The sequence below is a fragment of the Catharus ustulatus genome, chromosome W, assembly GCF_009819885.2.
Source record: "Catharus ustulatus isolate bCatUst1 chromosome W, bCatUst1.pri.v2, whole genome shotgun sequence".
NCBI lineage: Eukaryota > Metazoa > Chordata > Aves > Passeriformes > Turdidae > Catharus > Catharus ustulatus.
In genome coordinates this window covers 11,353,025-11,365,000 of record NC_046261.2, presented here as the reverse complement: position 1 = coordinate 11,365,000, position 11,976 = coordinate 11,353,025, and the positions used below count along the sequence as shown (strand labels likewise).

The 11,976-nt window shown below is 46.1% G+C and overlaps 1 protein-coding gene across 1 annotated transcript in view; it reads right to left on the bottom strand.

The window, feature by feature from the left end:
* Positions 1 to 459: 459 nt before the first annotated feature.
* Positions 460 to 11,976, bottom strand: part of LOC117005054 (homer protein homolog 1-like) — a 58,849-nt gene continuing 47,332 nt past the window's right edge. The window contains exons 5-6 of the mRNA XM_033076283.1: positions 594 to 686; positions 460 to 519 (exon numbers count right to left, since the gene is read on the bottom strand). Coding sequence (XP_032932174.1) covers positions 460 to 519; positions 594 to 686 — 153 coding nt within the window. The remainder of the gene's footprint in view (positions 520 to 593; positions 687 to 11,976) is intronic.

Below are 11,976 nucleotides of genomic sequence, written 5' to 3'. Positions count from 1 at the left end.
CCATTGCCGCGGCTCGGGGAGGAGGGGGGGGCTCTGCTCCCGCCCTCCGCTGCCGTGGCGGGAGCAGGGGGTGCTCCGTGCCCGACTGGCGCCGCGGCGTGAGCGGGGCGCGCTCTCCGTGCCCGGTCGGGGCCGGGGCGAGGGAATCCAGAGGCGGTGGCCAGCCCCGAGCGGCCCCACCGAGTTGGACCACCTGACCCCGTCAGCAACCCCTAGCGGGCCGAGCCTGCACAGCCTTAGTTGAGCCAGTAAACCCCCCACCATGCCACGGTTCTGTTAGTATTTGGTAACTCTTTTGCACGCGGGTCCTCGCAGCGAACGACAGAGCGGCTTATATTCAGGTGCGGCTTATTTATGGACAAAAAACAAAATATTTGCCAACACCCAGAGATGCGGCTTATACTCAGTGCGGCTTGTATTCGTGAATTTACTGTATATTAAATTAATTATTAGACTTGCTTACACTTCTAGCTGACTGATGAAGGGATTCAAGGAAACTGTGAAGTACTCTCTTCGTTTCTAATACATGTGAAAGATACGGCAAGTAGCACAAACTATGAAATACTAGTCTTGAATCAGACAATAAGACTCACTTGAGAGGGTATACTTGTTAACTCCATCTTTTCTTGGGATTTTTCCTTTGCTAGTCGTGCAGCATCTTTGAATTCCTGAAATTTTTCTGCAAACTGAAGGTAGAAGTTTAAAAAAAAGGGAAAAAGAGTAGGTGTGAAGTAGTTATACTACATGCAGAACAGAATGTTGTATTTAATGTTTTGCAAAGTCAAATTCTGTCAGTAGAATTTTAAAATTTTTTCTCCTTATTAGATACTTATTTAAGATAGCTACAGAGTGACATACCTTTCAGACATAATATACTCTGTTTATATGACAGGAAATTTATGATGCAACAAAGTTTAATTTGTTGCTGATAGTGTTTAAAAAACACCTCATATATGGCATATAATCATGATAAGATGGCTTGCGCAGCTACTTTCAGATTCAGATTTTACTGTTTTCTTGACAACAAATTATCTGGTTCTGAAATCCACTATGGTCACTATTAGCCTAGAGCCCATAATGGGTTTCATTCTTTCATGACTGAAACAATAGCAATTTCTTCCCAAATTTTAACAGCATTTATAATTTTAGTAGCTAATTTAGAAAGCAGCAGTAGGAATACTGAGTCAAGTTCATTTCTTGATCGTTCATTGACATGAATCAAGTTAACAAATTCATTGAATTAAACACTCAAATATACCAAACACTAAATTCAATAACTTCACACTGAACTGCCATATGAAGTTTGATTTCTCTGCTACATGTACAGTAATTTCATGACTATAAGGCGCACCCTTTTGACTAAAATTTTCCCCTGAACCTGGAAGTGCGTCTTATAGTCCTGTGCACCTTATCTGATGTACAAATTTGCAAAATTTGCAAACCCAGAAGTGTGAGCTGCAATGGGGGGGCGGTGCCGCGGGAGCGCGGAGTCGCGAAGGGGGGTGGGAGCGGGCGACCACGGCCCACAGGAGCTGCGCAGGGAGGGAGGGAGCTGCCCCCGGCCCCGGCTGCGGCACAGGGAGGGCACCTGAGGTTGCATTTAAAGGCTACGCCAGTCTGTGAAAAATGTTTGCAAACTGCCAGTAATTCATTACTTTGTTAGACGCAGTTCAGCTCCTCGCTGCAAAAAAAAAAGGGCGAGTCATGAACCCAGTCATGAGCGGGGAGTAGGAGCGGCCAGCCCCCAGACAGCGACGGTCGTGCGGGTTGAGCGGGACTGCCCAGCCCCCGCTCCCAGCCCCTGCCGGCCGTGCGGGCTGAGAGGTACCACCCAGCCCCCGGTCCCAGTCCCCAGCAGCCGCGCGGGCTGAGAGGTACCACCCAGCCCCCGGCCAGCGGCAGCCGTACAGGAAGAGAGGGAGCAGGCAGCCTCTGGCCAGCGGCAGCCGCACAGGGAGAGAGGGGGCGGGTAGTGCTGCGCCACCCCGAGCCGCGGACGGTCCCAAGTCGCCCTGAACTGCAGCAACCCCGAGGTGTGAGCCGTGGTCGCCCTGAACAGTGGTAGTTGCGAGCCCTGCCTCGTCAGCCGGGGGCGGGCGGGAGTGCCGGGCCCCGCCCATGGGGAGGGTGCTTGGGGCTGCGTTTAAAGGCTACATCAATCTGTTAAAATGTTTCCAATTTGAGCACATGCCAGTTAGCTCCACGATGGGGGATTCCGTTACTAATTCGCTACTTTGTTGCGCGCAGCACGGATCTTCACGGAAAAAAAAAAAAGGTGCGCCTTATAGTCCAGTGCGCCTTATGGTCGTGAAATTACTGTACATCTTACAGAAAATAGTTGTCCTGGTTTAGTTTAGGTTTGCCAATTCTAATATACTCGATTTCCGTTGTGGGATAGGATTAGGAGTAAAAACAAGGTAGGCATAAAACTTAAAAGGATAAAAAGAAGAACTTTATTAACAACACAGAGAAAAAGAAATTCAGAATAAGACTTTCAGACCACCTCCTCCCACATCTCTTAATGATCACATCCAGACACTTTAGTCAGTCCTGCATTTGAATAATCATTTCGGTTCATTTCAAGGAGAGGAGTTTCTTCTTGTTTTAGCTATAGGGATTTTTTCCAAGAGAAAAATAAAGTTCTTTTGTGTCTTCATTTCCACGATCCACATCCGCCCCGGAAAAATCTGCAAATCGTGAAACTCTTCCCATCTTCACAGTTTTCCAGAGCTGTGTTTGTGGACCATGTCAAACTCATGGGGTATTACTTTAAGGGCAAGTTGTTCAATAGCAAAAGTTCTCTTCAACTCTTTTTTCCATCAAATGTCTCTGTTCATCTTTCCATTCTCCAGAACAGAGATCCCCCTCTCCCTCGGGGCAAAGGATCTTTTTCTCAAACACTTCAACCCCCCCATGTTTTTCTCCATGATTTATAGGAATCTCCAATGAAGTACAGTCCACCCCATAGCTTACAAAAAGACTTTTTTTTAATCCAACTTTCAATCTCTTCCCATCTGGAAACTTGGTTCCTACTTCACTGACTTTAGTGTATTTCTTTCTGCTCTATTACTTCTTACTCGAAGGAGGATAGGAGTCTGGAAGTCTCATCCAAACATTGGAAGGGTTAAAATCTCACACAGAAGGTGCACGAGGCTGGATGAAACTGCAAAGTCCAGCAAGCAGATGTGTGGGGAGAGTCTGTTAAAACGGAGCCCAGTTGCATTCCCCAAAGCCGAGTAGGTGGCTGCGGGGCTTCACCTCCCCACGGCTGCTCTGAGATGGCAGCAGGGCCCCCGTGGAGCTGCGACCACGCTGGAGGGGAAAGCTAGGATCTTAGCAAAGACTTCTCTTTCTCCTGGCCATCAGGGCCCCTGGTTGGAAACGGGAGGGGTAGGGGCCCGGTGGGTCCTGAGTCCACCCCTGCCCGGTCAAGCCGCATGGGGGGGGGCGGGGCAGGGTGGGCCGGGCCAGAGCCAAGCCGGGCTGGCTTTACCTGCTCCACAGCTGGAAGAGAAAAGAGAGCTTCTTACTTTTACCAATGTGATAAATGGAGCCGAAGTTGTTTCTCTAATTGGTTTCCCAGGCTGTCAATTATTAAATCAGCCTCTAACTGGTTTCACCAACTCACAGAGGAAGTTGTCATAGAGAAAAACCCTTGTGTGTGTGTGTGTGTGTTTGTGCCCTCCTCCAAGGTGACTTCCATGCAAAACCAGCACAATAGCTAAAGCAGCAATTTAGAAATACATGCACTCTTAAACTCATAAATTAAATCAATTTATTAGGAACAGGGCCTAGATTCTCTGGCTAGAGAAAAATTTGGCTTCATAGATCTCAGCTTGACACTACACTAACTGCTATAGTAACTAAATATTCATTTTGGCTTCTAGTTCTTTTATACATAACATGATGCTATTATGATAAGCTCAAGACTGAAATTATTCTGCAAAAACATTGGAAATGTCACCAACACCTTCTAAATCTCTCGAGCAGTAGCATACAAAGAAATTGTTTTGCACTGCATATATTCAAAAGGGATGAAGGCTACTCAATCTCCTCAACTATTTTCAATCAGAACTTCACCTGCTATTCAAAATATTAAAAACCTTATTGTCTTTAAACTACTTCTCCTGGTAGGTGTTGGGGGTTGGGGTTTGTTCCCCTACTTTTTTCTCGCTGTGGAATTTTCCCCATTATTATGCTAAGAGAGCTTGTCAGCCTGCACCCTAGCTCGTGATTTCTAGGGACAACGAGTTGGGCAGGGTTGGGTTTTCTCTCACTTGCCGGTGGGGTCAGAAGAAGACATCCGGGGGGGAGCTGTTCACTTCCACCTCGCGCCATCTCAACTCCGGGAGCCAGGGGTCCTCTGCTGTGAGACACTGTATTACCGTCTCTCTGCTCCAGACTGCTACCTCCGAGCATGCAGCCAAGCGCTGAGAACCATACTGTGAGCGAGGAGTCCCTCCTCCATCCCTTCTGCCACCTGGGATGCTGCCGACATCATCCCAGCCCTCCACAGCTGCGTGGGACCAGCCCTGCCCCCACCATCACTGGTACTGAGCACAGGGAGGGAGTGTCTGGGGCCGAAAAGGACTGGAACTGAGTTACTGTTCTGTTTGTTGTCAATTTTCATAGCTGTTGTTGTTTCTGTTTATCTGGTTAAATATATTAGTAAAGAGCTGTTATTCCTTCCCCCCATATCTCAGACTGAGAGCCCCTGATTCCAAATTTATAATACAGTAATTTCATGACTATAAGGCGCACCCTTTTGACTAAAATTTTTGACCGAACTCGGAAGTGCGCCTTATAGTCCGGCGTGCCTTATATATGGGTAAAAGTTCGGAAATTTGCCAACCTGGAAGTGTGAGCCACGAGCCGCAGGGTCGCAGCTGCTGAGTGGAGGCGGGGCTGTGGGGCCGCAGCTGCTGGGTGGAGGAGGGGCCGTGGGGCCGCAGCTGCCAGGTGCAGGGAGGCCCGGGGGCCCATGGCGCCCCTCTTGCCGGGTACAGGCGGGCCCGGGGCCCCGTGGCTGCCGGGTACACACAGGCCTGGGGGCCCGCAGCGCCCCAGCAGGCATGCCCCGGCCCCGGGGAGGCGGCGCCGAGCAGTGGCAGGCATAGCCCGGCCACGAGGAGGCAGCACGGAGCGGCGGCAGGCATAGCCCAGCCCCGGGGAGGCGGCACGGAGCAGCGGCGGGCATGCCCCGGCCCCGGGGAGACAGCACCGAGCAGCGGCAGGCATAGCCCAGCCCTGGGGAGGCGGTGCTGAGCAGCAGCAGGCATGCCCCAGCCCCGCCGGGTACAGGCGGGCCCAGGGGCCCATGGCTGCTGGGTTGAGGCGGGGCCTCGGCCAGCAACCGTTCTGGGGGAGCTGGGGGCGGATCCTCGCTGCAAAGAAAAAGTGCGCCTTATAGTCTGGTGCGCCTTATGGTCGTGAAATTACTGCAATCAGGAGGGAGGGGGTTTACATTCTCCATCTCAGGAGGAGCTCCTGCCTTTTTTTGACGAGTACCTGTCCTCCAAACCAGAACAGTAGGCTATTAGTTTTTGAGGAAGTATCATTTCTAGCCACTGGTATCCTATACTTTATCTGTCAGGTTATTTAAAAGCATATATTTCCTAAATATAGAAGGAGACAAAATATACCATCCAGAAACTCTAAGTATCAAAAAAGGTCTCAAAACAGATAATAAAATTAGCAACAGATGACCAGAACTGGATGATACTTATTTAAGAGTTGTAGATAGACCACAAAATTTAACAAATAACCCATTATTTAAATCAGCTTTAGGACCAGATGATTGGTGGGTGAGCGAACATGATGCTAAGATTTAGAACACCTGAAGACATAGAAGGCAGTAAATAGAATCTTCTGTATCACAGTAGTAGAAACTGTTAAAAAAAATAATTAGTGTATTGGGTTTTCATGGCCAGGTTTTTAAAGCCAGTGCCTGATGATGGCTCCAGGACAGACCCAGAGCTGGCCAGAGCCAAGCCAATCAGAAATGGTGGTAATGCCTCTGTGATAACATATTTAAGAAGGTTAAAACGTAATTGTGTGGAGATAATTGCACTCAAGGAAGAGGGGACTGAGAGTATGTGAGATGAACATCTCTGCAGACACCAAGGTCAGTGGAGGAGGGGGAGGAGATGCTCTAGGTGCTAGAGCTGAGCTTCCCCTGCAGCCTGTGGTGAAGACCATGATGAAGCAGCTGTGCTGCTGCAGCCCATGGAAGACCATAGGGATGAAGAGATCCACCTGCAGCCTGTGGAAGAGACCCATCCTGGAGCAGGTGGATGCCTGAAAGAAGGCTGTGAACCAATGGGAAGCCTGCACTGGAGCAGGCTCCTGGACAGGGACCTGCAGACCCATAGAGAGAGGAGTCCACACTGGAGCAGGTTTCCTGGTAGGACTTGTGATGCAGTGGGGGACCCATGCTGGAGCAGCCTGTCCTTGAAGGACTGCACCTCATGGAAGAGGAGCCCACGTTGGAGCAGTTTGTGAAGAACTGAAGCCCATGAGAAAGACTCATGCTAGAGCAGTGGGATGGACTCACATTGGAGAAGTTCACAGAGAACTGTCTCCTATGGGATGGGCCCCCATGGTGCAGCAGGGGAAGGACTCCTCTCCCTGAGCAGTGGGAGAAACCACAGGTGATGAACTGACCATAACACCCATTCCCTGTCTCCCTGTGCTGCAGGCATAGGAGGTAGAGCTGGGAAGGGGGGAGGGGTAGGAGGAAGGTGTTTTCAAGGGTCTTTTTCTACTTTTCATTATCCTGCTCTTATTTTGTTAGTAATAAATTCAAGTAATATCTCTAAGTTTTGCCCGTGATGGTGTTTGATGAGTGATCTCTCCTGGTCCTTATTTCACTCAACTCATGAACCCTTGGTTATATTTTCTCTCCTCTAAATTACAAAGATGATATCTCATTATATGAAAAGAAGGGTTCTCTGGAGAATTAAAAATTTAAGGAAAAGATGGAAAAATTGTGGAGGGAGACTACAGGAGGATCTCACTAGTACCTGTGCTAGTCCTTTTGGCACTTAGCATACTCTAGTTATTTGGAATAAATCATGCCAATTAATTCAGAGGTATAAAACAGATAGCAGTCCTGACAAGGAATATTTATTTCCATACAGCGGGATACTATCCAAAGCACAGATTTATATTCTGTTTCAGAAATTAGCCTCGGATTTCTCCAAATATCATGGGGCATTCTGTTTCTCCTGCTACAGCAGCAAGAGGAACTCTGCTTGGAAATCCTGATGTTGTGAAAAGAATATCCTTCAACATAGGAATCATCTTTTAGGTATCACTGACTTCTGCCTGACCCCTGACAGAACAATCTTGAGGTGAATTTGTGGTCTGACATTGAGAAAAGGTCTAATGATGCTAAACAAATGTTTAATTAATTTTCTTCTATACTGTTTGCATATGAAGTTGATTAGAGTGACTATTTTTATACAGGATAGTCTTGATCCACTAATTCTCACAGTCCCAATACTCATCCAGAAAAAAGTTACCACTGTTTCACTCTACCCTAGTAATCAGTTTCGGGGGACAAAGGCTCATGAGCAAAAGAGGAATAGTCCAAAATTCAAACACTTGATATAGGCTTTGGAAATCATCTGCTTGTTTAGAGTGGCAGAGCTAAGCAGACAATGATCTGAGAATAACCAGCTGATGCCTTGGGTTTTAGCTTTTATATTTTCCAGATTCTCTGCTGCTTGGTGTATAACTCTGAAACTTCATATTAGGTGTTAGTAAGTTCTCTTCACAGGGTAGCTAGACAAAACAATCCCATCCTGGCTAGAGAATCAAGGACACCTCTAACCCAAAAAGCATAAACAGCATCAAAGGGAAGGGGGCAAGCCAGGGGGTTGAGACTTCATAACCTAGAGTTGTGATTGGACAATTGACCCCAATATGTAGATTAATCAAAACTTATAAAAGTGTAAAGACTCGTGACTGGGATCCATGTTGAATTTGACTTGGGTGTAGCCCCGGCCAGGCTTTTGCACTGCACAAGGTGTATCCTTTCACTAAATACCTATTTTATTCCTTTTGCTCTGTCTAGACTCTGTTCCAGGTCAGCCTTTCCAGGCATAAGCTTATTAGAAGACATGCCTTCTTATCTCTGCTCTGATTGTTTGCTTCATTAACCTGTTGATTTCAGACACAGACTAGACTACATTTTTTGTGGTTGCATGCTGTCTTTTGTTCCCTGGAACTTGAAATATTTAATTGGGGCCTAGAGACACTGCTGCAAAAGAAATTACATACAACACAGCTGTTTACTTAGGGACTTTGATAAACCAAGTACAGAAAAAAGTTCCAGAATCAACTTTTAAGGCAACTTCTAGAAGCAACCTGTTCCTGAACAAAACCAATAATATAGTTTTTTTGCTAGTACTATTCTAATATCCAGTAGTACCTTATTCGATTTCATGTCCTGCAATGCTAGGTGTACTAAGGAGCACTCTGGTAAACCTGACTGTAGTGCCAGTGCACATAAATGAGACTTAGTAATATGAGCAGAGACACAAGAGAATAAAGAGAAATAAGAGAAGACAGATGTGATTTCTCAGAAGCTACACAGCAGATCCAAGATTTCTAATTCAATTTTTCTGATTTGAAGATGAATATATCTACCAACTCCAGCAATTGAATAGATTGTTTATTTTCCCTCCATCAAATATGCTTGTTCATTTCATAATAACACAAAAAGTTATGCTTTATCAATTTTAGTAGCATTTATAATCAATTTTAATTCACATGAAAATCACAATTTTATAATTAAGATAAAATTCATATCCTATTAAATAATGTGATGGTTTGTATTAATTTCCTGCAATAATTCCCTGTGGGGACCTTGGCAGCTTCCTTTATGTCCGACAAAAACCAATCAGTATCTGGTTTTTAATATTGACACACTATTACACCAATGAAAAAGTTGTAAAACATGTAAAGACAAAAAGCCCCGGAAGTTTCTCTTTCTTTCTTCTGCCTGAGTAAGAGGCAACAAGGCTGGCCGGGTGGGAGGACTGGCCCACACCCGTGCAAGGTGAAGTGGGGGCCCTGCCTCTGCTGCAGCGCAGTCCGGGCCAGGTTTCTTTCCCCCTCCCTGGCGCGGCCAGGGTGCCCGCGGCTCGGCTGAACATCTAGTCGACATTAAAACCCCGCCCTGCCGCCAGACCAAGCCAAGCCAGGGGATCCACGGGGCCCCAGGAGCGGCTCCAGACCGGGCCTGCCTGCTGCCACCCCTGCAGCCCAGGGGAGACGAGCCAGGTCCCCCCTGGAATGGAATGCAGCCAGAGTAACCATCAACATTTCTGCCTGGGCTGCTGCTATCCTGCCCCAGCCCCAGCCCCAGCGTGGCTGCCAAGAACGCTCCATCATAAACAACTCCAGCTGCCACCCAGAAGAGATCACATTACCATCTGCAGGCCTGGGCAAGATAGTAACTCTTTCATTGCCAGATGAGACTTGCAGACACTTTATTCTCTCTCAAGTGAAAGAAAAGGACAGACATGAAGACATGCACAGAAAACAGCATAGAGACACCGAAGTCAGATAAGACGGAGGAGTCAGGTCCTAGATGAGGGAATGAGGAGAGTCGTTGGACTGAAATTCTTTTTTTAAGCTATGGAGAAGATTATGATTGATAAATCAGCTACTCTTGTTTCCTTATAACTTATGAAATGCTTATGGGTTGGATGAAATGTTCCAACTGTAGACATGAGCAGAGGCATTCATTCTAAAGTAAGCAGATGTTGAAGTAGATGTGATCCCATGAGAAGCTTGAACAGAGAGATGAAGATCCCTGTTGCCCCCCAGGGAAGGAGAAGAAAGACCTCTGTTTTCAAAAATGAAGAGAGCCTTTGTTTGAACTGCTATAATCCTTAAAGTGTGCTCCATAAGTTGACATGGCCCATAAATTCAACTGTGGGAAGGCAGAAGAAATGGGAGGGATTTCACGATTGCAGATTTCCTAGGTGGCTGCTATTTGTGGAAATTGAAGCCACAAGAGAACTGTTTCTTGTGGAGAAGTCTCTCCCTAAGTAAAAATGGAGAAAGACTATTTTTAGAGATGGTAAACTGACAGATTTTTTTCTGTATGTTGTCAGTGTAAAAGAAGTAGTTTAGGAGAAGGAGAAGTGTTCTGAAAGTTTTATTCTGATTCTTATTATTTTTTCTTGTAGTTTCTAGTAATAAAGTTTTTTTCTTTATACCCTTCAAAGTCTGAGCCTGTCTTGCCTTCCTCCTAATCCTATCTCCCAGCAGGAAATGAGTACATAATTATAGTGGGTGTATGTGGGTGCTGTTAAAGGCTCAGAGAAAAATCCAAACAGGATTTTCCCAGGCTGAGAGCTTTCTCAGTCCCACCTCGGGTTTTTTTCCCAGCCTTGCAGCTTTCTCAAAGGTAAACATAAAAAGAAAAAGAATTATAACAAAAGATAAACACCTGCTGGATGCATGAGAGGCCTGACAAGGGGTGTTGCTTTTCTCTGGACCAATGAGCTATTGTTCTTTCCCTGGATGTCAGCTGGGAACCAAGAAAGTAGCCAGGATTTTTCTCAGGCTGCTCGAGCTTTGCTCCCAGGCTTCTCAAGGACAAGAACCCAAAACAAAGATTACACACCTGCAGCATACATGACTTTAGTCACGGAGTATGTTTCTAAAGGGGTGTCCACACCTCTGCCCAATGAACTGTCTGTAAATTGTTTTGCACGATGTATACTATTTAAACCTATGATTTCCTCTAATAAATGCTCTTTTTTGCTCCTTGTCCTAGTTTAGGGCAAATTTAAAAAAAAAAAAAAAAAACAACAAACCAACCCCCCAAGACTACTCCCCCACCACCGGGTTCAGGAAGAATTTCTTCAGAGGAATAAAAGTGGAAAAAAACTGTTTATTAATTAAACAAAACACTCCCAACACAAGAGAAGAAAATTAACAACCCCGGATGACAAAAAAAACTTTTTCACCGGTGTAGGAGGGTGACAAACTCAGGAAAATCTCTCCTGTGGGTAGTGTCAGTCCCGGCGCTGGGATGACTGCTGCAGTTCTCAGTTTGCAGGGTCCCGGTGTTCCTCGGTGATCCAAGTCCGGTCCAAACAGGTTCAGAAAGTATACAGAAAGGAAAAGGGGAAAAGAATAAAGAACAGTCCACAGAAAGAGATTGGACTGCCTAACTAGTAAGCAAAAACAAACTAAAGCTAGCAAAAGCAAGCAAAGCAAGCGAAAGCGGCTAGCAGCAGCAGCAGCAGTAGCAGCAGCAGCAGCAGCCCGAGCCAGCAGAGCAAGTCTCCCAAGCACAGACATGGGGGAGGGGAGCCAACTGATAAGTAGACTAAACAAACTTTCGCTTAAACAGGACACACGATTGGGGATACAAGCCACCATAACGTCACCCCAGGACACTCCTGTAAGAAAGTCACCATGTTACTGTGCTTTTTCACCGCCCGGAACCACATACAGTAACACCTGTCTCAGATCGTTTCTATAAAGGTAAGACTGGTTTGTAATAAAGTGCTTCTTCTGCTGCTTCTTCTTTGTGGAGAAAGTCTTATTGCTGTGTTCCTTCTGCCACTTCCACAGCTCCATAGAGCAACAGGTGCACTGGCAATTTAACCAACTCCAAACCTAACACATAAACTGGTGCATTAGCCGGGAAATCTCAAATTGGTGAACCAAAACCACTACACTAAATTGGCGTTTCTGCCTGGTTGAACCAAAACCAGGACAAAGAGAAACATTTTGCTGAAAATGTCCTGAAGATTCATCACCATAAGCTTCTGAAAAGGCCTGTGATTCAGAATTTTTCTCAACAAATCTATGTATTTTTCATAAATCACAGCAATCTAAGTAACTGCCAATCAAACATGTACTTAAGACAAAATACTGTAGCTTTTCAGATTATTTTTTCAACAACAATGTAAAGTTTTGAGCCTAGGACATACTGAAAACTCCTAG